Source organism: Colobus angolensis, unplaced genomic scaffold (assembly GCF_000951035.1).
Source record: "Colobus angolensis palliatus isolate OR3802 unplaced genomic scaffold, Cang.pa_1.0 Scaffold386, whole genome shotgun sequence".
In the NCBI taxonomy this organism is placed as follows: Eukaryota; Metazoa; Chordata; class Mammalia; order Primates; family Cercopithecidae; genus Colobus; species Colobus angolensis.
Genome location: NW_012117221.1, coordinates 207,892 through 234,013, shown reverse-complemented (window position 1 = coordinate 234,013; position 26,122 = coordinate 207,892). Strand labels below are relative to the sequence as shown.

At 38.7% G+C, this 26,122-nt stretch overlaps 1 protein-coding gene across 1 annotated transcript in view; it reads left to right on the top strand.

Annotated features, from left to right (window-relative positions):
• CTNNAL1 (catenin (cadherin-associated protein), alpha-like 1) overlaps positions 1–26,122 on the top strand; it is a 57,047-nt gene that overhangs the window by 16,585 nt on the left and 14,340 nt on the right. The window contains exons 6-11 of the mRNA XM_011954582.1: positions 1,407–1,607; positions 3,848–3,934; positions 8,364–8,522; positions 10,707–10,799; positions 15,571–15,721; positions 25,202–25,239. Coding sequence (XP_011809972.1) covers positions 1,407–1,607; positions 3,848–3,934; positions 8,364–8,522; positions 10,707–10,799; positions 15,571–15,721; positions 25,202–25,239 — 729 coding nt within the window. The remainder of the gene's footprint in view (positions 1–1,406; positions 1,608–3,847; positions 3,935–8,363; positions 8,523–10,706; positions 10,800–15,570; positions 15,722–25,201; positions 25,240–26,122) is intronic.

The following is a 26,122-nucleotide window of genomic DNA, read 5'->3' as shown; positions in this document are numbered from 1 at the left end:
AAAAACCCACAAAACTCCACTAAGTTGCTGTCTAAAAACATGTGTATTTTCTCCCTAAAGGGAAAATAAAAAAAACCTTAACATAAATGGTATGAGGCCAATATAACTGATTTTTATGTTTTAATTCTGTTTAAATTCTCCAATTTAATTCTCTTAAATTAATAAAATAAATTTACTTCTCTGAGAAGATCCCCATTGTAAATTCTATACCTTACTATTATCCATATTCTTTCCTAGCTTAAATACAAGTTTCTGTCTACCTAGGATGGAGTGATCACCTGACACAACTTGGGCCAAGAGCAGGAGGGGAAGCAAGGACTCTCCTCTGGCATCTTGACTTTCCCAAACTTTGGTATTTTCATGGATCATGTTAAAATGGGTCATACATAAGGATTAATTAAAATAACATTTGTGAAAGGACTTTAAAGTGTTAAACAAATGTAAGCTATCCTTATTATCACATTCATTGTGACCATAATCATGATCATTACCACTTGTTGCCTCTTGGCCCAAGTTGTCTGTGTGACATATTTCATGGACTGTAGTGTTTTATAGGGTTGAAGTGGCATGATGCATCATAGAAAGCTGAGAGAGAAAGACTGCATACGTGAGCATGTGTTCATCACATAGTCAAGGAGCTCCAAACAGGGTGGCTGAAGTGAAAGGTTGTTAGGGGGTTCAAGGGGTGAGATAGACTGTTAGAGAGGTATATAAAGACAGGCCATAGAGGATTTTGTGCTATACCATAGATGTTTGGGCTTGATTCTCTATAGATAGTGAGGAGCTACTAGAGGGAGGTGGCAGTATCAGACAGTTTATATTTTAGATTATATAGACCCTGTGGTAGAGGATGTTTGGGTCAGTAAGGTGTTATTGGGGATTTTAAACAAAATTTAGGGAGACCAGTTAGGCAACTAGGAGAGTCTTTGTTGAATTAACGAAGGAAAAATGGATGCCTTCCCCAGTCCTTCTCATTCATACCCCACATCTTCCACATCATCCTTCCCCCTGGGCTCAGCGCATGTCATATTTGGGTGTAACTTATCTTCCAGGACTTTGCCTATGCATTTTCTCAGGTGCAAATCTTTTTCCTGGAGGCTAGTTCATTTTTCCTGCTGGTTGCTACAGGATGATGCTCTTTCTGCCTTAGTATTCACTGATCCCACAGGAATGTCATTGTATTAATTACTCTAGGAATGATGCTTTGCATGTATATTGAAGGCTTTTGAGCAATGTGTCCTCCTGGGTTAGTGGAGAATATAGATATCATTGGTGGCTGTATTTCCCCTCAGCTTGGGGAAAGAAAATGTTAGTGTTTTCCTGGGCACTGTTAGAAATTACAACCCATTTTGGTCAAGTGTGTATATTGACTCACATTGATGGATGGATGTCCTTTTTGTTCTCAGATGAATATTGAAGCTCTTCGGGAGAATCTTTATTTTCAGTCCAAAGAGAACCTTTCTGTGACATTGGAAGTCATCTTGGAGCGTACGGAGGACTTTACTGATTCTGCCTACACCAGCCATGAGCACAGGGAACGCATCTTGGAACTGTCAACTCAGGCGAGAATGGAACTGCAGCAGTTAATTTCTGTGTGGATTCAAGCTGTAAGAACTTTTTAAAAAATCAAAGTAAATCTTATATAATGGCTTTCCCATAAAGTTTTGCAAGATGTGGAAGCTAACATAATCACCAGGAGTATGAATTTGTTCCAGAATGGGACAGGATGTCACATCCCTTTTCTCCTTCCTAGTTGGCCAAAATATCCTTCCCATCTAGCACTCACAGTACTTGACATTTATTTCCAGGCCTGTTGACTCTCATTCTAGCCAGTCTGAATTCTATGCCTTTGTCACTATCACTAGTTTACTCTGTTGTCCCCACTCTTTCACCAAACTCACCTCTGGAAAATTCCTCCCCAAAATGCTTCTTCAGAGTGAAGAACAGAGGAGTAGACCCCCATCTAGAAGTTCTTGGGACCTGAGCCTGACTGCTGGAGCCATTCAGATATACACAGTTCTTACCTCTGAGGACAGCTGATTTACACACACAATGATTTGGAAAACTTATTGGGGTGTAGAGTCAATGAAAACAAGGGTAGATCCAGCTGGCAAGTAAAAGCTTTTCACCCTTGCACAAATTCCTGGTCTAAAATTGGTGGGCGGCCACTCTATGAGCCTTAAATGGGCTGTTGGTGAGCTTCAAGCAGAGGAGCTTATTTGGGCAAGAATGAACGGCCAAGACTGACGGAAATGGGACAGCATAGGAAGTGTGTACACAGTCTCTTATAGCAAGTGGATTGCAAAATGGAGAGACAGAGCCCTGGGATATGTCTCTAGGATTATTTATTTCTTAGGCCCAGGCTCTGTCAAAAAAGTATTTAACATGGCTTACAATATACAGCAGCCATAGTACAAATCTGGAAGTAATGAACAAAGCTTTGGCAGTAAAGATGATGAAGGAGGGTAGATATGGCTGAAACTGAAGAAAGAAGCAGCAGTTGATTTCCTTGTAAATAGATTAATTTATGAATGAACGTAGATATGAATCACAGATTTCTCAGATATTTTCTTGGCATCACAGTAGTGCACATATTCTTATTAACACGGAATCTTGCCCTAAAGTAGAGTGGTGTGAGAGACTTGAGCATTGTTTTGTGTTTAGTTTGAATTATCTGTGTGATACACAATCTGAAGTGTAGATTGCTTCAGTGTTAAATTTTAAGTCCAACACTCACTATAAAGAGTTGCTTGTGATGAAATACTCTGTGTTGGGAATGTGATTCTATTAATACTCAAATTTGCAATTAGCAAATGTCACAAATTTAGCAAATTTACCCTGTGCATATTTCACAAGCACTCAGATCTCTGATCCTGCATGCTAGATGTGTTTTTTGTTCATTCATTTTTTTCAGCAGTTGTTATTGGTGCCTTTTATATGCCAAGCACCATAAATCTAAAGATGAATAAGATAAAATCTTTCTCTGCAAGAATTTTACAATATAGAAATTTGTGGGAAGGGGTGAGACAAGTACAGATAGCTTTGTAAGTATCCTAAGAGAAGGTGTAGACTATGCATTGAGATGGTTTGAAGGAAGACAAACTTATATTTAGGGAGAGGGCTCAAGAAGGCTTCATGAAGTATTGATATTTAGTTTTTATTTATCATGCAAAGAATTGAATCTCTACTACCTATCCTTTGCTATGCCAGGTACTGTGGATTTAGTGGTGTGCAAAATAGATGTGAGCCCAGCTTTCGTGGTCTAGTGGGGAAGATAGACTTTAAACAAACAAAAAATAAAAAATTCCAGATGGTTTGGACTGAAAAAATAAATATGTAATTGCAAACTGGGATGATTATTGAGCAAAAAGATTACAGTGAGTAAGAAGAGGGTCTGATTTAGACTGAGTGATCTGAAAAAACCTTTCTGAGAAAAAGACGTTTATGTAAGATCTTAAAGACGAGTAGGATTTTAATTTTTAACTAGGTTAGGAGTGAAAGCATGGACATTCTAGGCAGAAAATAAAAGAGATCAATTTTAGACTTGATGAATTTATTAAAGAAAATTAGATTTTAAAATTTCACCTTTCAATATAATCCATAGGTTCACAGAAAAATAAGTAAATAAAAAACAAAAGTTCACCTATTTGTAGTTAGCATTGAAAAATATAACTAAACTGAAATTTTATTTTCCACTGTAACTTTAAACAGGTAAATTTTGAAAACCTACTTTTATAGTTCACAGAATAATATTAAAATTTATTACAATTTACAGTTCAAATAAAATTGGAATTAACAGATTAAAGAGATGCAGTAACACTACATATATACTTTTTAAAATTTTTAGCAAAGCAAGAAAACAAAAAGCATTGCTGAAGAACTGGAACTCAGTATTTTGAAAATCAGTCACAGTCTTAATGAACTTAAGAAAGAAGTAAGTATAGTTTGAAATTTAGCTTCTTCTAATTCTTTGCTAATTTTCATGTTGTATGGGTGTATGAAATGCATTAGTATTAGTATGTCTCTGTGCCTAGAAAATGGTTTTGAAAGTTTTCCTTTGAGGCCAGGCATAGTGGCTCATACCCGTAATTCCAACACTGTGGGGAGGCCAAGGTGGGAGGATCACTTGAGCCTAGGAGTTCGAGATTAGCCTGGGCAACATGGCGAAACCCCATCTCTACAAAAAACACAAAAGATTAGCCAGGTGTGGTGGTTAGCGCCTGTAGTCCCAGCTACTCAGGAGACTGAAATGGGAGAATCACCCGATCCCCAGGGCTCAAGGCTGCAGTGAGCCATGATCGCGCTGCTGCACTTCAGCCTGGGTGCCAGAGTGAGACCCTGTCTCAAAAGAAAAAAAAAAAAAAAGTTTTCCTTTGACATAGTTATTTTGAAGCCATGATTTTATTAATGCCCTCATTCTCAAAGTTTGTACATGAATTTTCATAGCTTTATTCATAATAACAAAAAACTAAGAACCACCTAGAATTCCATCAACAGAGGAATTGATAAATGAATTTTGGAATAATTCTACCAAATACTATTCAGCAATAAAGGAGAACAGTATTGATACATGCAACAATATGGATGAATCACTAAGACATACTAAGCAAAAGAAGCCAGACACAAATGATTATATGTATAAAATTCCATTTAGAAAAAAACAATTCTAGAAAAGGCAAAACTAATTTATAATGACATAAATCAGATCAGTGGCTATCTCATGTCAGAGGTTGGGGTATATTTACTGCAAAAGGGCACAGGAGGACTTTTTGGCATGTTGGAAATGTTCAAAATTAATTGTTGTGGTGGTTACATGGCTGTGTATGTTCATCAAAACTCACTGAACAGTACCTTTAAAATGGGTACCTTTTGTTGTATATGAATTCTATCTCACTGAAGTAAATTAAAAAAAATATTCCTTTGGTTGAGAGGGTTTCCCTGCTCCCTGAATAAAAAGTTGGTCATCTCATGACTTACTTGGCCACTCTCAGGTTATTGAAAGTCCTATGGTCACTTTAAGTCAGGTGTTCACAAACTACAACTGGACCGTTTTCGTCAGTAGAGTGTATGGGGACACAATGCTGCCCATGGACCTACTGTCTACTGTTTTCTCACTACAACAGCAGAGTTGAATAGTCGCAATAGGGCCTAAAATATTTACTCTCTGGCCCATTACAGAAAAAATTTGCCAATTCCTGCTTTAAGTCACAAAACACGATCTCGGTTGAAAACGTAGAATGTTCCCTCCAATATATTAATCAGTATTTAAATCTTCATTTAGTTGTAGATCTTCTCCCCTGTTCCCTGTTTTCCCAGCTGCAACTAGATAGAGCTTTTGGGAAGATGTGGTCTCTTCTGCCTTTTTCACTTTCCTCACCCTCCATTACGTAGCTGTTGTTGATTTTTGTTACGTTGTGGCATAGAGAGAGAAGAGAGAAAGTTGAGAGGCAGAAGGTTTTTAGTGACCAGCACCCTTATCAAATGGCTTTGGGTTTGGTAGACATTTACAGCAGACTCTCACTCTCATGGATACTTTAGTGGTTCTTCAGAGGCTTTCCTGTCGCCCCCCACAACCCCCACCCCCTCCCCTCAACCCCTATATCCTGTTGCTCCCTCCACTTTGAGGCATGCCTGGAGGAGGGAGTCACAGTGGGCACCCAGCAGCTCTCCAGACAGACCCTCCTCACACAGACCTCTCCTTTCCCTTAACTCTGCTTTCTTAATTCTTTTATTTTTGTTATTTATTTTTTAAGATAGAGTCTCACTCTGTTGCCCAAGCTGGAGTGCAGTGGCATGATCTTGGCTCACTGCCACCTCCACCTCAGGGGTTCAAGCGCGATTCTCATACCTCAGCCTCTTGAGTAGCTAGGATTACAGATGCAAGCCACCACACCCAGCTAATTTTTGTATTTTTAGTAGAGATGGGGTTTCACCATGTTGGCCAGGCTGATCTCAAACTCCTGATCTCAAGGGATCCACCTGCTTTGGCCTCCCAAAGTGAGCCACTGCACCCGGGCTTAATTCTTTTTTATTCTTGAAGATGGTCAAGGGCTCAAGACGATGAAATTAGAATTTTAAAAGCATTTTCTTATTTTTGAGATGGGGTCTCACTTTCTTGCCCAGACAATGGTGCGAACATGGCTCACTGCAGCCTTGACCTCTCAAGTGATCCTCCTGCCTCATCCTCCCATGTAGCTGGGCCACAGGTGCATGCCACCATGTCTGGCTAATTTTTTGTAGAGACCGAGTCTCACTATTATAAGCTCAGGCTGGTCTCAAGCAGTGTTTTCACCTTGGCCTCCCAAAGTGCTGGGATTATAGGTGTAAGCCATCATGCCTGGCTGAAATTGGTTTTTGGATGTTTCTTATATAAATTATATACTTGGTGATCTGTTTCACATCTTACTTGGTGCTGATATGTCTATTGAAATCATTTAAACATCCTGTTAAACATAGAAAGACATGGTTTTCTATGCTTTATAATAAAGCCTGCTGCCCTTGACACAAGGAAAAAACAAAATAAAACAAAAAGGAAAGAAAAAACCCTACACATTTTATTCCAGACTATTCAGTTTTAACTAAAGTATTGTTAAAATCCTGACTATCAGTAGAACATGGTCTACTGGTGATAGACTGAGTGGCTTTCCATAGGCTTCATTTTCGTTACCTCTTATATGGGTATATCCACGTCAACCTCATAGAATTCTTGTAAGGATTAAGGGAGATAATGTATATAAGGCTGCTGTCAGGACGTGGCATAGAGCAGGAACTTTGCATTTGTCCTGCCTCCCTCTCTTACACGTGACAAGAGTTACGTGACCTTGGCAAGATACAGTCTCTGTGGAGCTGTTTCATAGTCTGTAAAATAAATGACTGGCATTAGATATTCTCTAAGGTCCTGCTGGCAAAACAAAATCTTTTTAAGTTCTTATGTGGCATTTAGTTTCCGAAGGAAAGTGTATTTTAGTTTCTTTGTTCTAACTGTAATTATTCTCACTTAGTTGAATGAATGTAGAGACTATCCTATCGTTAATTTTGGAGACAATCCTCTAATTTGAATTGAGATTGGATTACTTCCAGGAAAAAAGAAGTCACTTCATTCAAATAGATTTAATTCAAAGTCAGAGTTTTCTGAGAACAATGTTATTAAAAATGATCTATTTTTGGACAACCCCAAAATAACCTGTCATGTCTTTAAAAAAAAAAAAAGGCAAGATAAGAAGAAAAGATTTTGGAGTAATAGTGTCCAAAGATATCCACTAAGAGTGAGCCATGCATTCCACCCAAAGTCAATTAAACCATGGGGTTTGTGTCACTCTTTAATCTGCTGTTTTCCCTGGGACCCAATTTGTTCATAGAGGTAGAGAGTAAAGATCTGGATTGCAACTACAGACAGATTCTGACCTCCCTGAGAGCAGGGGTTGTGTCCTACTTGTCGTGTATGCCCAGCCTCTAGTACAGTGCTACAGTGCTTGCCATGATATAGGTTTTTAATAAATTTTGTTAAATGCCTAACTGACTGAATCTCATATTGGTACTTTTTCAAAAGTATGCTAAAGAACTTATTAATGGGCCGGGCGCGGTGGCTCAAGCCTGTAATCCCAGCACTTTGGGAAGCCGAGGCGGGCGGATCACGAGGTCAGGAGATCGAGACCATCCTGGCTAACACAGTGAAACCCCGTCTCTATTAAAAAATACAAAAAAACTAGCCGGGCGAGGTGGCAGGTGCCTGTAGTCCCAGCTACTCGGGAGGCTGAGGTAGGAGAATGGCGTAAACCCGGGAGGCAGAGCTTGCAGTGAGCCGAGATCCGGCCACCGCACTCCAGCCTGGGCGACAGAGCGAGACTCCATCTCAAAAAAAAAGAACTTATTAAGGATCACAAAATGCCAATTTTCTTAGTACTGTAAATATTGCACTCTTAATACTCTTAATGCTGTTTCATTCCTCACCAACTTTAAGATAGCAGAAGCATTTTTCACCTAAGGGAGAGGCTACATGGGAAAGAACTGGTTGATAACAGAATGAAAAAGAGACAAGATTACTCAGCCATTGAATAACCAGTTCATCTTCTAGAAACAGCATTAGCACTAGCACCAGGGGGTTAAGGGATGAATTAGATATCACTCCTGCCCTTGAGAGAAACTGTAAGCTCACCAGTGCTACACAACTCCTACTGTTACACAGGGAACTTTACACCCTCCCCTCAGTGGAACCCATGGAACTGCTTTGCAGCTTCTCTTTGTCAATAGTTTTAAAGTGCTGATGTGGTGCTTGGTCACAAAATGTTATTGTTTGTTTTCTTTCCTTCATCACCCTTCTCCTTCTCCAACCCCCACTCCCCCACCCACACACACATCTGCAGCTTCATAGTACAGCGACACAGCTGGCAGCAGATCTATTAAAATACCATGCTGATCATGTGGTTCTAAAAGCATTAAAACTTACTGGAGTAGAAGGAAATTTAGAAGCTTTGGCTGAATATGCCTGTAAACTCTCTGAACAGAAAGAGCAGCTTGTTGAGGTGAGTAAACAAGGTGCTAAAGAAATTGTAGTTTAATAATGGCTTTATTAAACTATGTGGGAATGTTAACACAAATACAGTTTTGGGTTAATTTATCTGAGCATTTTCTCTCTCCTTTGGAATCTTAAAAGCATAGCATGTATCTGTTCTGTTCCTGCAACGGTCTGGTCTCTAAAACAAAACAAAAAAAGTGCTAAGACCCACAAAAGAACTTCTTAATCTTCTTTTCCTTATCCTCTCAGAGAAGTTAGACCTTGGAGTAGAGCCATGGAGGTACGTCGTATGACCTTGTTTCTGTTTGAATCCGTCAGGGTCTCAGCAGGGAGGAGATGGCACACTCAAATTAGGATAATTTGAAGAGAGTTTAATAAAGAAGCTATTTACAATTGCATAGACAGGGCATGGGGGAAACATACATGAGAGAACAGTAATTGGGGCGAGTGGTAGCAAGACTGGTACCACCCCAGGCCCACATTAACAGGGGAATGAGGAATATGGAAGCCTTTCAGAGAACTGCCTTGAGAGCTTTGTGATTTTAGGACTAGGCCCAGAGACAGCCCAAGGCGACCCTCCTGGGAGGAGCATGGGAGTCGAGGAGCGTGGGAGTCAAAGCCCATTCTCTCCTCAGTTCTGTTCATTTGTGGATGGGGCTTCCCATTGGATACCCCATTAGGATAATCGCAATTATCCAAACATAGGTGTAGACAATATAGATCAGTCTCCCAGGGCAAATGGCAGATGTGAGAAGGGAGGGGAGCAGTTAAGGAGGGACAACGAGAAGACATCTGACACACAATTCCAAATCTTAGTTATGAGTTACTGATGCTTCACCTGACACTTGTGTTGTAATTCCAGTTAGGCTTATTAATTGATATTCTGAGCCTTCTGCCTATTGAAAATGTCAGATATCTACTAGAAAAAAAACCCAACTATATTAGTCTGTTCTCACTCTGCTGTTAAAGACATACTCAAGACTGGGTAATTTATTAAAAAAAAAAAAAAAAAAAAAAGGCGGGTTTAATGAACTCACAGTTCCACATGGCAGAGGAGGCCTCGTAATCAAAGCAGAAGGCAAAGGAGGAGCAAAGACACATCTTCCATGGCAGCAGGCAAGAGAGTATGTACAGGGGAATTCCCGTTTATAAAACCATCACATCCCATGAGACTTATTCACTATCACGAGAACAATATGGAGGAAACTGCCCCCATGATTCAGTTACTTCCACCTGGTCCTGCCCTTGACATGCAGGGATTATTACCAATTCAAGGTGAGATTTGGGTGGGGACATAGCCAAACCATATCACTAACCGAACAAAAAACTGAACCCATGTATAGCTTATATGTATGAGGTAATTGCTAGCCAATATGTATATAAATGCACAGATATGAACCATCTAACTATCTTCACATAATCTAACATATCCTGCTCACCAAATCTCAAAGACTAATGGTTAAAAGGAATCTTTAGACGAATTGAACTGGCTTCCTCTCCTTTACTTGTTTACATAGAAGCCTAAAAACTTCTGGGGGAACATTCTTAAAATGACTATAGATATAGCTTCTTCATTTAATAAATTTGATGCTGCTATATTTATAAACCAAATATTATAACTATAGGGAAACTGCTTATTTTAGGAATCCTGCAACAAATCTTTTTAACATTGAAAAAAAAAAGTTCTCTGATTTTCTGTTTTAAGCGTCAAGATTTTCAGTAATTTCCTCTGATATAGGATCTCTCCTTATTATACCAGTCTGCCTAATCCAATGTTAGCTCCAGTGGAGGATGGTGTTGATAGAACGTGTAGCTTGTAGCAACTCTGACATAGTTTAGCTGTGAGACCTTGGGCAAGTTACTTCTCTGAGCCAAATTTCTTTATATATAAAATATGTGGGCACTACTAGGTCCTTCCAAAGGTTCCTTATGTTTCTAATATTCTGTAACCACCTTGCTATGATTGGATAGAAAGTAGAAACAATGTTATACCTTTATTGGTATCTGCTTTGTTCCCAGAGAATCTATTGGTGACCAATATAATATAATAATCTTCTCAGTAATGTTTCAGTTTATTTTAATAGGTTTTAAGAAATTTTATTTGTAAAATTTTCTTTTTAATTATAAAATGATACTATGTATTGTGGAGGATGAGGATGTGAAAATTAACTGTAGACATGTTTTCTTGTAGACCTGTCGATTGTTACGACACATATCTGGGACAGAACCTATGGAAATAACCTGTATACATGCAGAGGAGACATTTCAGGTGACTGGCCAACAGGTATGATAATAGCAGATTGCTCCTTCTGTATTGTGTCCTATCTGAGTGTTGTAAGAAATTGTGTGGATGGAAGCTATAAATGGTTCTTTGTAACTAAAGTCCAAATCTACGTAGAGAAAGAAAGATAATGGAATTTCTGTTGGTAGTGTGCCAGAACATGGCTAACCTTCCATTGGAGCTGGTCATCTGCCAAATTGGAGACTGGTTCATTTAACTAATACTCTAGTTTATATCTATTTTAAAGGAAGCTGTTTACAATGCATTTGTTATAACATGTTTGGAGATTAAGTTATCATGACATAAGAAGCCATGTGTTATGTAATACTCACATTTCAACCTAATATTGAAATACGTTTCGTGGTAATACTTAGGACATGAGACTAAGACACAAACAAAACGATGTTATGACATTACTTGTAAGATTCAATTGGGACCAGGCATGGTGGCTAACACCTGTAACCCAGCACTTTGCGAGGCTGATGTAGGAGGATCGCTTGAGTACAGGAGTTTGAGACTACCCTGGGTCACACAGCAAGACCCTGTCTCTGCAAAAAATAAAAATTACCCATGCGCAGTGGTGCATACCTGTAGTCCTAGCTGCTCAGGAGGCTGAGGCAGGGGGATAGCTTGAGTCCAGGAGTTTGAAGCTGTAGTGAGCTGATTGTGTCACTGTACACCAGGCTGGGCGACAGAGCAAGTGTCTATATCTGGGGAAAAAAAAAGATCCAATCAGAAGCAAAATAACTATCTTACATTAGGCAAATAGTACATTATAGTGTTAAAATAATAATTATGATAACCAGAATTAGCAACCACTGAAAGAATGTTCTGTTCAATGTTAAATGAAAAAAGCAGGGTACAGATTTGTATGTATACAAATTATTTCCATAATTTCATATGTATAGAGAATGTATATACATATGAAAATACCTGTATAACAATATCCTTGTGTAGCTAGGGTTTTTTTTCTGGATTTTCTATAGTAGAGGTAACATTTGTCCCTATAATCTTCAAAAGCTCTTTTAAAACTGATCATCTCATTTAATACTGTTCCTGTTGAATTAATCTAAGGAAAGTGTTTAAAGACAGAGCTTCCTCCTTTTTTTTTTTTGAGATGGAGTCTCGCTCTGTTGCCCAGGCTAGAGTGCAGTGGTGTGATCTCGGCTCGCTGCAACCTCTGCCTCCCAGGTTCAAGCGATTCTCCTGCCTCAGCCTCCTAAGTAGCTGGGATTACAGGCATTTGCCACCACACCTGGCTAATTTTTTTATTTTTAGTAGAGACAGGGTTTCACCGTGTTGGTCAGGTTGGTCTCAAACCCCTGACCTTGTGATCCCCCTGCCTCAGCCTCCCAAAGTGCTGGGATTACAGGCATGAGCCACTGTACCCAGCTTCTTTTTTAGAGTCTAAGCTCTACAATAAAGTTTTGCAGGTGTTCTTTTATTTATATTTTAATTTATACTTTATTTATATTCATTTATTTACTGTCAGCCAAAAGGATTCCTCCTAACTTGCAATATTGGGCAGTAGAGGTTGAGTCCCTGGATCTTTGATTTATAGCTGAACACAGTGCAAGTGACCTAGACTCAATGATGGTTTGTGCCCTCTAGGAGAATCATGTTGGATGTTGGAGGGATGATCTCATGCTCTCCTGTAGAGAACAGTGTCAAAGGCTTATCATGAAAGCAGGAATTATATGAATGAACCTCCACAATGATTATCTGCTGTACACTTTATTACAACCAGGGGACATGTTTACTGGGAGAAACTATGTCTTCAATATTGGTATGGGAGTCACTCTTCTTGCCTTGGCTGTGAATGGATTCCAATAGAACTGGAGGGCTTGACTCTCCTGCCATATGCAATCAGTTGTTGCTCCTATCCTCAGGCCCCGCTTGCCATCTGGTTGCGATTTTTGGTTTATTGTTTCTATTGCAGCAGAGATATTAGGAATACTCATATTTTCTTCCCTAGGATAGTGGCAGAGCCTGTTGTTAATAACCTGTATAACTTGAGAAGCTTTTTCTGTTCCCAAAGCCTCAGCTTCCACTCCTAGTCTTCGCCATCTGCCTCACAAAAGGATAATTTAAGGACACTGAACATGCCTCTGGGATAATTTATTTCTGGATATCCCTGCTTTGGCAATGTTATTTTTATACTTCCTTTAAAATGTTAGACATACTGAGGGAACAACTGAACAGTTTGTACACTAGTTGAGAGGAGAGCAATGCCGAAATCTAGCCTGTAGTCCATGGCAAGTTATGTGCCTGCTTTCCCCAAAGAGGGGAACCTTGTTCTTATAACACTGCCATCTGTTTGGCAAGTGCCGTGCCTTTGACACTATGCCCACCCCAGAGGGAGGAGCACCTAGTTGTAATTCATTCAAAGGAACCAACTATTAATATATTAGCTAACATGGCCCTGATCATATTAATCTTCTATAAGTTCTCCAGTGACTTTCTCACTCAGAAGAAAATCCAGTCCTTACCATCTATGCTTATCCATTACATGGCCACTGGCCACCTTCCTCTTGCTCATGTCATTCTGTTCCTCTGGCTTACTTGCTATTCCTCGAACACTCCAGAAATGTTTCTGCCTCATCCCAAATGACTGCCCCTCGATTTCCCTGTAGCTCCCTTACCTTTTCAGTGACCCTCTAACTTAAAATACTGTGACCACCTAAAGCCCTCCATCGTTCTCACCCTTTATTTTGATACATATTTTTTATTCCCTTCTAAAATATTTTATAATTTATTTTAATTGTGTCTCTCCCCACTGCTTATTATAAGTCCCATGAAGCCAGGGACATTTATCAGTTTCATTCACAGCTGTTTCCCAAGCACCTGGAATGTGGGCACAGTGCCTACCAGTATGTAGTAGGTGAATGAATAGTCATGTTAGTTGTATATGTATGTGTGTGTGAATAGTCTTATATAATCAACTCCGTGGAACAGCAACATCACTTGTTAGTAATGGGCATCTCTATCACATTGTCCTGTTAATTTCCTTCATAGCACTTATCATAATTGATAATATTTTAATTGTGTGCTTGTTTATTGTTCCAAATCCCCACTAGAGTATAAGCTTCATAATAGAGGGCTTTTATCTTCTTATTTATCACCTTATCCCCAGCACCTAGTATTATTTTTACACATAGTGGATTCTCTAAAATACTACTTACTGGATGAGTGTTTGATATAATATCCCCAGTCTGTGAAACAAGAAGGTAGAAAGAATCAATGACTGTTGTCATGAATAGAAGGTGAAAGTGGTAGAAGGATCTGCTGTGAATATATCAAGACTGAACTCTGAATTCCTAGCTCCTGGATCTTTTTGTGTGTGTGTATTTTATTTAATGGGCTATCAGGAGATTTCAGTAGGTTGGTCTGGTCGATGGCTTCTATTTTGAGGTAGAAGTTAAAGTTTAATTTCTATTGAATGTCAGGTCAGGAGGTGTGTGAAGACTCAACCCAGCCATCTATTTTCTGCCTATATTACAATTAGCATCCATCAAGTCCTTTGTGTTAGAGAGTGATTATTATATGAAAGATAAAATGTTAATTGATTCATTAATTCATTCAGGTAGTAGCTAACACTAAATAAAACCCCAAATGCCAAAATCTCTGGCTTAATATAATAGCAGTTTATTTCTCACTTGTATTAAGTCCTGATTAATGGTATGTCTTTTTCCCTCTTGACAATCTGGTCTCCTTTCATTTTGTGCCTCGTTAGCCCTTAGGACCTCAGAGTCCCTACTGGATCCTGTGCACTGAACCATCAGATGTGGAAGGGAGAGAGCACTGAGGGGCATGAGGGAGGTTTGGATCAGTTATGATGGAAGTGGTGACCCACATTCAAGTGGGAACGGAACTCAGTCTCTTGGCCTTACGTCTTCACTAGGGAGGCTGGGAAATGTAATATTCCTGTGTATCCAGAGGGAAGACAAACAGATTTTGATGAAAATATAACAGTCTCTGCAACAATTCATTTATTTATTCAACACATTTATTTAGCCCATGTGGTGGTACGTAAAAGTACCAGGATGATTTCTGCCCTCTTTACAAGTGTTTTGTTAGAGGCAGTGTGATGTGATGGAAAGAGCCTGAACTTGAATCAGGTAGATCTGAGTTTAGATGTCAACTCTGTATATACTTGTAATAGGATCTGGCACAAGTTACTGGGTATCTCTGAGCTTCAACTTTTCTAGCTGAAAGATGGGAACAATGCTTATTTGGGAAAAGTAGTATTTTATTTGTATATTTTGGGGGATTTTAATGTATTAATATGTCTCAAACACCAAACACGGTATCTCAAGCATGTATCTACCAAGTACTTATGGGTGTATATATATGTTACTTATTATTATCACTACCTTTCCTACTACTACCACTGCTGCTACCACCACCACTATTATTGCTACCTTTGCTCTCTGTATACAGTACAGTTTTTATGGTCTGAGTATAACTCTTTGAATTATTATTTGGGAACAACTTTGTTCAAACGGTTTTACTGGAATGAAGAGAATTGCTCCCTGAATGCAGGTTTGTATATAATAATGCATACTATTTATCTGCAGGTCAGATTATAAGAAACAGCAAATTTTGTCCTACTGTGTGTCTTCATATTGCCCAACATGGAGCTTGTGTATAGAAATTACTTCATAGTTGTTTATTGAGTTGAATTGAACAGCAGACTTACTTACCTTTGGTCTCCAAAGTTATTCTGAGGGCTAAGATTTTGAAATTCACACAGGTGTATATTGTGTTTCTTTAGATAATTTCTGCTGCTGAAACATTGACATTGCATCCATCTAGTAAAATTGCGAAAGAAAACCTAGATGTGTTTTGTGAAGCTTGGGAATCCCAAATTAGTGACATGTCAACACTGCTAAGAGAAATCAGTGATGTGTTTGAAGGAAGACGAGGTGAGAAACTGTCCACATAATGAAATGTGTTATTATTTTAATGTAACTCCTGTTAGTTTTTTTAATGCCAAACCTCAACTGCAAATGAATTCTTGTTGTAACCCTGCTGGGTTATTTTTGTAGTAAAATATTGTTTACAAAAAATTACAAAAATATTATTTTATCCTCCTTTATTTTAGTATCCAAGCAGTAAAGTTTGTTGTACAACAGTGTAGTAGGCCAGGTGTGGTGGCTCACGCTTGTAATCCCAGTGCTTTGGGAGGCCGAGGCAGGTGGATCACTTTGAAGTCAGGAGTTCGAGACCAGCCTGGCCAACATGGTGAAACCCTGTCTCTACTAAAAATACAAAAATTAGCCGAATGTGTTGATGTGTGCCTGTAATCCCAGCTACTACAGCTGAGACATGAGAATCACTTGAACCCAGGAGGCAGAAGTTGCAGTGAGCTGAGATGGCGCCACTGTACTCCAGCCTGGGCGACAGAGCAAGACTCTGTCTCAAAAACAAGACAAAACAAAACAGAACAGTGTAGTAGATCTCCGAATTAATATTAACATTCTAGTTTTCCTATTGAAATTGTCATTTACTTCTTCTAAATTGTTTTTTAGTTATAATACAACAGCTCTTTTATAATGTAGTAATTCTCTGTTTTAATTCTACTAACTTAATAATGAAATGAATGTAGTTATTTGATTTTTGAATTGCTTTCCTTCCACTTGGATGGAATCTCTTTCCTTGATGACTACATAATCTTGGAATATTGCCTGTGGTGGGTAAGTTCATTGGTATTTCTACAACATGTAGAATAGCGCCATACAATGTATAGGAAGGCATCATTTTTACTCTTTATTTTAATATTGAGTGGAAGTTTTGTTTATTTCCCATTGTACTGTGTATCCTGTTATTTATGTTTACATGTTTGTATTTTTTCTCTTCAAATGGCTTCTGTAGTGTCAAAGCTTGCTTATCTTTTTAAATAAAATGTCATTTAAAGTTATATCAAGTTACATATTTTTTACTGAGTATGCCCATTTAAACATTTCATATTTTAAAAATACTTATTTAGGATAAATGTTAATTTGCTTAAAAATCAGGACATAATAGAATTATAGCTGTAACATTTGGAAAGTATGATAAATGTTTACCATGCTTCCATATTTAAAAATTTCTGTGATAGTCGAATGGCATATCATTTTGATGCTTTGTAACATATTTATAGTTACATAGATTTTTATATGAGCCAAATTTCAGTATTAAAAGGTAAATGATATAATTGATCCACCTTTAAAAGGAAGAGTGGTCACTTAGCCTTAGGGACTGTTGGGAAATGAAGAGAAGTGGCTTGCTGTGGTGATAAGATACCTGGTGTAGGTTATCCTGGAGTATCTGTAAGGCCCAGCTCTTTCTCAAACTGGTGTTAGGCTAGCTGTTCCCCGCTCCCGGCCCAAGTGTCCTTGGCTCAATAATGAAAGTCTTAGACTGAGTGATCTCAGTGACCTGTCAGCTCTAAAAGTCTTTTGTGAGCACTACGTGAAGTTAGTGTACTTTCAACTTCTGGGCATAGAATATACCCTGCACTGTGTCTTTATCCTGCCTGGCTCTCTTTAAAGGCCAGAGGAATATCGTCTTCTGGCTTTATCAGTTGTCATCAGCTCATGAAAATAGGGAGGCTGGAGGAGTGCCACAGGATGGCTATATTTCTGTCATGTGACTGACTCTGTATACTTGTAAATGTGTTCCACGTGCACTGTGAGAAGCTTTACTAATAGCTGCAGCCATTCTGAAAAGAATATGGCGTCAAGCCTGGCCAGCTGCTTCTCCTCTTTACCAGAATGCCGTTAAGCGTAGTACAGGTTTCTCCTATACTGTTTTCAGTGCTGAATAGGTTTTTGTTTTCATTCATGTAAACATGAGCCATTGCTGACTTTTCATTACTTGTACTTCTTCCGTGTCCCTAGGCCAGTGAGTTCATCATCATCTGAAACGGACATGGTTCTAGTCTTCTTGACCAAGGGCCTGAGCCCCCTTCCTCTTTGTGTTTAAGATCCTCACGGTTTCTCAACCAGGTTGTTCGACCAGCATTTTGGTCTATCTTTTATCTTTTATTTCTGTAAGAAGAGGAGTTATAACAGCCTTTTCCCCCCTCTCAAGAAAGAGCAGTCATTCAACAGTTATTCTCTGCCTTAATCCCAGGCGATGTTCTGAGTAGCAATTACAGTAGCAATTAAAAGTTGATAAGCTGGCAAGGGGGATTTCTTTCTATAAGTATAAGTAATTTTTTTTCCCTTAAAACAGAAAACAAACCCAAGGTGCATTTTCCATCAAGAGGTCTCTTCCTTCCTCTGAGATCTGAGTGCTAATCTCATGTTAGGGATAGAACTGGGTAGAAGTTGAAATCCAGGTTCTGAAGTGGACAGCCTAGGTTCCAATCCTGCCTCTGCTATTTCCTAACTTAATCTCTCTGTGCTTCAAGTTTTACATCTGCAAAATGAGGATAATGATGACAAAACTACCTAATATGGTAAGTGTGAAGATTAAATAAGTTAATTCACAGTAAATTCTCAACAAATGTTACCTCTATCAGCCTCAGCATCATGACCACTGTTACCTTGCAGTAAAACTAAGTAGTTTATGAGAAAACATTAGTTCCAATTTCTCTTCCTTAACCTCAGTCTCTCCGACTTTCTGGCATCCCTCTCTCCCTATGTCCTTTCTACTCTACTCTAGGGAGGACTAGCCTGTCTGGCCCCACCATAGAAAATCTCTAGATCTGCAGAAGCAAAGGTAAATTCCTCGCTTCTTTGTACAAATGAAGCTCATCCCTTCTCCAATAGTGAGTTGACACCCTCTGAAAGATTCCTCTCACCGGACATCTAATGCAACATTAATTCAGTGTTCTCCTTTTCTGTCTCCGAGATTTGCCTTTCTTCTACCAAAGTTAGGCTCTTTAAAAAAAATAGCTAGGGAAGTTTAAGGAAAAGTAAAAGCCACAGGCTACTAGGGTCTGTGTGGGTAACATTGTAAACATGATTCTTCAGGGGTCTATGACTATTATAACCATAAAAATAACAGTAGCTGCCATCTATTGAGAATTTACTGGGTTCCAGGTACTTTCATAGGTACTGGATGTCCATTTTCTCATTTAATCCTCTCCGTAACCTGGAGACAGGTATTATTTCCACATTTTACGTATGATGAAACTGAGGCTCAAAGTATCCCACAGTGAGTAAACTACAGGAGCTGGGACCCTTACTGAGGTTTGAATGATGCCAAAGATGAAATTTTATTAACTACCCATACTCCATTACTCAAGCAGTTAAACTCCACTCCAATCCTAAAGTTTTCTAACGAGAATGAACCAATTCTGTGAAAAATGCTCAGACTGCAGCTCTGAGTTCTGCTTTTTTCCCCCCCAAAGCTATTCCAGAAATGACTGAGAGATCCCAGGAAGTACAGAGCAAGGAACAAGTAATGACTGGATTCTTGTTTTGGTTGGCCCACTTATTGGCTGAGGCCGGCTAATTTACAGAAGAGATAAAACAATCTGTTAGTAATGGAATCTCGGGCACATTACCTGCCATTTTGAGTTTGTTTCTTTATTTCAATGGACATAAATGAAATAATGTGTTATAGTGCTTGCACATCCTATACCTGTTTTCAGACTACATGAGCACTGTGGTTTCTTTTACTTTCAAGCTGGATATTATGTAAATAATCTCTTCTTTAGGTTCAGTTAACTTATGTTCAAAAAATCAGCATTACCCAGACTTCCTAAGGATGGAACAGAAATTCCTTCTTATGTGGGAAACTCCTCAGCCTTTAGTCAATGGGACACCTATTGTTTTGCTGGGAAAGTGCCTCTTTGTTCAGAAAGGGTTTATGTAGGGTTCATTGAGATGGCGTTGGTTGATTGTGCTTACTGCCTTTATTCGTCCTGATTTTTATCATGAACCTCATGAGCATGGCTTTTTCCTCAAAGAAGTCCAACTCTGGGTTAACCATTACTGACTGAACTGAGTCCAGTGCCACAGTGTTGTTCTTCCTGTTATGCATGGTTGGTATGACAAACCTGCCCATTACCTTGCACCTGCCCACTACGTTCATACAAAGGTGTATTCTTCAGGTCCTGATTTATCTTTGCTGCTGTTATAACTCCTGTTATGACTATTGTTGAAAAGGCGTTGCCGTATTCTAGCCATCTTAGTTCTGCTCTGCATAACTTGACTCCTGTGATTGGCAAACTACTAGACACACTTGTAAGTATCATTTAACCATCCAACTAAGTGGTAAACATCACACTAAGCAATAAGAGGGAGGCTTTAGTGTTCACATGCTACAAGTTAGTCTGAGAGCTAGGTCATTGTTCACCTTAACCCCAGACACTTAAATTTCACACAAGGACCTCCTGGGATTATTTCAAGAAGGTAAAAATCAATACTTGTCTTCCTGTCTTCTGCTTTCATCCCATTCTGCCTTCTCACCCAAACCTCCAGGGAGGCCGTGGCCCTTGTATTAGAAGGGACCAGACCTAAAAGACTCCACTTTTCCTTAGTGGTGAATATATGTCAGTTTAGAATTTGAGATTATTTTGGACAATAAATGTCAGAAAAAAGCCTTATCTCAGAGGTTGTAGTCTCTATCCCTCCATTAAGGAAGCCGAATTCCCTTTGTTCTATTTGAATCATTTCAGAGTAAATATGACTACACTTCAGTTTATAGAGATGCAGCTCTAACCAAACTATGTAGGGCAGTTATGATCATGGATGGCGTACCTTCATAAACCACTTTTTTTTTTTTTTTTTTAAATCAAGGATCCTGCCAAGAATCTTAATTTGGTTTTCAGTTCTGTAACCACTCATTTTCCTGGTAACCCTATTTCATAGCCCTGCATTTACATTATCGTTTGGCAGATTGGATGCCACTTAAAATGGGGCACAGGAAGATAAACATGTTCATGGGTAAAGATGAGTTTATTTGGGGATGGTAGGAGCCTGCAACAAGGGGGTCATCTGTCCAGAGAAGAGATGATGGCCTACACTAGGGTGATGATAGTCCAGATGAAGATAAGGCGACTAATTTAAGAAGAATTTAAAAACTAATATTGGTAGAGTATATCGGTCAATTGATATAGAGGTATAGAGGTGAGGGAGAGGGAGGAGTTGGAGGATGATAGCTGGGTTTAGATTAGAATACCTCATTCCTGCTCCTGAGTTTAGCTGATAAGCTGCCTATCCTTTAGTGGTCAGGGATTCATTTTAAGTGGGTCTGGGGACGTTAATTTTTTAATTGATCATACCATATAGAGTGCCTCCAGAAATAAAGAGAGCTAATTATAAGAAATATGAATCAGGGATAATTTAGCATATTTTCAGTGAAATAATAAGGCTTTTCCATTCTTGGAGAATTAGCTTTATTTTGTAGATATACAGAAAGGTTCTATATATTGTAACTGAGAACATTTCTCAATTAGGTTTTCATAAGAAATAATTGTAGTGCTCCCTTAAGATGAGAGGGCCTTTGAACTTAATTGCGAACTTAATTTATATGAAGGTATAAACTCAGAAGATGGCACGATTGTAGTGTTCACTAAACAGGATTTAGGGAGTATTAAACATGCAACACTTCGTTGAGGACAGTGCTTTGAAGACAATTCTATATATCAAATCTGTACTAAGTATATTTTCTCCAAATAGTCCTGTTTTTCCAACTATTTTTAATGTTTATAATATGATAGAGTTTGTTTATGCTACTTCTTTGATATAACAGCTAAACATAATTTAGCCAGTTTATTTTATTATTATTATTACATTTTAGAGACAGGGTCTCACTTTGTCACCCAGGCTGTTGTGCAGTGGTGTGATCATAGCTCACTGCAGCCTCAAACTCCTGGGTTCAAGGGATCCTCCCACATATCTAGAACTACAGGTGCTGGCCACCATACCCGGATACATTTTTTTTTTCCCCAGAGATGGGAGTCTTGCTGTGTTACCCAGGCTAGTCTTTTTTTTTTTTTTTTTTTTTTGATATCGAGTCTCACCCTGTCACCCAGGCTGGAGTGCTGTGGTGTGATCTCGGCTCACTGCAAGCTCTGCCTCTTGGGTTCACGCCAGTCTCCTGCCTCAGCCTGCCGAGTAGCTGGGACTACAGGCGCCCACCACCACACCTGGCTAATTTTTTTTTTTTTTTTGTATTTTTAGTAGAGATAGAGTTTCACCGTGTTAGCCAGGATGGTCTTGATGTCTTGATCTTCTGACCTCGTAATCCACCAGCCTTGGCTTTATGATTTGAATCATAAAGCTAATCCCAAAGTGCTAGGATTACAGGTGTGAACCACCACACTCAGCCTATTCAGGCTGGTCTTGAACTCTTTGCCTCAGGTAACCCTCCCGCACTGGCCTCCCAAAGTACTGGGATTATGAACATGAGCCGCCGTGCCTGGCTGAGCCAGTTTATTCTTTTTTTTTTTTTTTTTTCCTGCTTAGAATCAATGGCAATAATTAGACGCACATGGAAATAACATCTGTAATTAGCTGAGCGTGGTGGCGTGCACCTGTAGTTTCAGCTACTCGGGAGGCTGAGGCACGAGAATCGCTTGAACCCAGGAGGTGGAGATTGCAGTGAGCTGAGATTGCACCACTGCACTTCAGCCTGGGCGACAGAGTGAGACTCTGTCTCAAAAAAAAAAAAAAAAAAAAAGTGGGAAATAATTAACTGTAATTTAGATCTCTGTTAGAATTAGATTGTTTTTTCTTGTGTTATTGTCAACTTGTTTGGTTTTTGTTGGAACCAGCCGAAAGAAGAATCTTACCTGCATAGTATGTGGAGGAGGCCTATCTGAAAAAATGATCAATTTTGCAATTATCCTCAAATTCGTATAAATCATTCTGAGTCTAACTGAAGGATGGGAATAAGAAGCAAAACAAAGTATCTGTAAGAGGACCAGAGGGATTAGAACTATCAAGTGATAAATACTACTAGGTGGATGAAAATGGTAGCAAACCAGATTACATAAAAGCTTTCTTTTCACTGGATTTATTTCTCAATGCATTTATTTATACATTCTACTTTCTTTAACTCTGTGGTATCTTAGAGATATAAGAGATACTGAAACAGTTGGTTTTGCCCCAACTTGTGGGAGTAAATATGAACATTTTAGGGCCATGGGCACTATAGAGGATTACTAACTTAGATAATACAAGATTACTCCTGTAGCTGATTACATTTAAGTAATGATGGTGCCCTTTCAAAATTCTTTTTTATTATGTATTTATTTTTAGTACTTTCCCACTTCTGTTTTTTGTTCTGTTTTTTTGAGACAGTCTTGCTCTGCCACCCAGGCTGAAACAAAACAAAACAAAAAAACAGAAAAAAGAACAGACTACAGGCATGCACCACCACGCCGGGCTAATTTTTGGATTTTTAGTAGAGATGAGGTTTCACCATTTTGGCCAGGCTGGTCTTGAATTCCTGACTTTAGGTGATCCACTTGCCTTAGCCTCCTAAAGTGCTAAGAATACAGGCGTGAGCCACCACGCCTGGGTTCCTACTTCCATTTAATGTGCTCTTTATAATATGCTAAGACCACTTTTTAAAGGATATTATGGACAGGATTCAGACTTTGAATTAAGACAGATGGTGAATTTTGAAATTCTGAGTGACCTGAAGACTATCTTCTGTTAATATTGCAACTAAATCGGGCACTTTTTACATCAGAGCTTAGAGACAAGGCATGAAAGTAGCCTCTTCCTTTTTAAGTGTTTTCCCCTCACCATTCTGAGATCAGAAAGCCATTAATTAACAAAATTCCCTTACAATTTTGACATTACAAGGAAATAATTTGAATCATAAAGCTAATCTCAAGTACCATTGATTCACTCTTAGCAACAGTTGTTCTTCTAGGTAGGCACTGTCCAAGAGAAATAGAATGTGAGACACACATGTAATTTGAAATTTTCTAGGCTAGGCACAGTGGCTCATGCCTGTAATCTCAGCACTTTGGCAGGCCAAGGCGGGAAGATCCACTTGAGCCCAAGGAGTTTGAGACCATCCTGGGCAACATAGTGAGACCTCATCTCTTAAAAAAATACAAGTCAATTAGCTGGTGGCACATGCCTGTGGTCCCAGCTACTCAGGAAGCAGAAGGTGGGAGGATCACTTGAGTCCAGGAAGTTGAGGCTGCAGTAAGCCTGTGATCTCCACCACTACATTCCAGCCTGGGTGACAGAGCAAGACCCTGTCTCAAAAAAAAAAAAAGAAAAAAAAAGAAAAAAAAATTCTAGTTGGCATAAGAAAAATGAAAAAGAAACGTGAAATTTGTTTTAATAATAATTTTTAACCCAAATATCCAAAATACCATTTAAATGTATAATCAATATTTTAAATTAATATATTTCACATCTTTTTTTCTCCCTTTGTACTACGTCTTCAAAATCTGTTATGTGTTATACACTTACAGCACATCTCGGTACAGACTAGCCACATTTCAAGTGCTAAATAGTCACATGTGGCTACTAGGTTCCACATTTAATAGTAAAGTTCTAGATGAAATTTTAAATATTTGTATAAGCCATTCTGAGACTAACAGGTTTGTCCATTTCATGTAATAGTCATTCTGTGAGAAAAGGTGTGATTTAGTGCTCTTATATTATGTTTACTTTTATTAGTTCGGACCATATGAAATTTCAAAATGGTTGAATACCAGCAATTTCATATGGTTCAAACCAATCTATTATAGCTGAATATACTTGTTTTCCTTGAAGAAGAAATTTTTCTTCAAGAAGCAATTACTATGTAGGTCTTGAATTTTTACTCCAGATGTCACAGACCAGCTTTTATAAAAAGTCTGTCATTCATTGTAACCTGACTGTATTCAGGATCTGGAAGTTGTAAAGATGATAGATGGGGCAGGGATGATGTGGGCATGACCCATCTCCTTCCTTTCCTCATTATTGTGCTTCATGCCATGTGTCAGTTCACAGCCAAAAAACCTCCTGTTATTTGCTTTACTTCATCTTCCTATCTTGTACAGAGGGTTTTCTTCTTCCCTGACCGAGAGAATACATTATGAGGTTAGTTGTAAATTATTTGGTCTGGTACTTGCAGCAATGGAAGAAGCGCTGATACTGGTACTGATAAAAGAGGAATCAGGTTTCATTAGAGGTAAACTGCTGTAAAAGGAGCACTCTGTAAATGAAACTGATTGTAAGTGGCAGTAAATGTCAGTGGGACATTTGCCTGTCTCCCTTTATGTTGGAAGAGGTGGAGATTGGCCAGCATAGGTACCTTCGACATGCAGCTGTTGAGAGTCTTCATGTTCACCGCCAAATTACAATTTTATTTCTGAATTTTATGGAATGAATAGACTAAGTTATCAAAACTAATATACTAACGTTCCTTTTTGTTTAATACTTTAAAAGTTAAGTGTGAATAATAGAAAAATATATTAATAGAAAAAAATTTTAAGTTATATGTGTTATTTGTAGGAGAGAAGTATGGCTACCTTTCACTTCCAAAGCCAATGGTAAGTAGAAAAATTAAGTACATTTTGGAATGTTTTTATTCAGAATTCAAATTATGCGCTTGTTGCCTGTTGCCACTCTCCTCCACTACCAATAATTGACGTGACAGAAAAAAGTTAGGATATTAATGTTGACTTCAGAGTTGTTATTCTGGGTAGCAATCTAGATGTGGTTTATACTCTGAATATTTGTTTTAGGTTTAGGGGTTTGAGAGAATAGATAACATAATTTGTGATTAATAAAAAGCCATATTGCAGTAATAGCATCATAAAAATAAATAAATAAGATATTAAAAAGCCATATCTGAAGTCAGAAGTTGTTTTGTTCTTCCAATCTTAGATCTAATTTGCAAAGTCATGTTGGAATCACTTTCAGCAAACTAAGGACTTTCATATGCTTTCTACCTAGATGAAAACATGTCACGTCATACATAAGAGAAAGAGATACGGAGTGGTATATTAACCAAGTAGTGGTCGCCAGATCCCTTTTGGGGGTCAAAAATATTGGAAATTGTGGGCCGGACATGGTGTCTCATGCCTATAATCCTAGCACCTTGGGAGGCCGAGGTGGACAGATTACCTGAGGTCAGGAATTCGAGACCAGACTGGCCAACATGGTGAAACCCCATCTCTATTGTAATTAGCCAGGCGTTGTGGCACATGTTTGTAATCCCAGCTACCCAGGAGGCTGAGGCAGGAGAATTGCTTGAGCCTGGGAGACAGAGGTTGCAGTGAGCTGAGATTGTGCCACTGCACTCCAGCCTGGCTGACAGAGTGAGACTCTGTCTCAAATATGTAACAAATCTGCACGTTGTGCCCATGTACCCTAGAACTTAAAGTATAATAATAAAAAAATTATAAAAAAAAGGAAATTGTGGAACAGAAA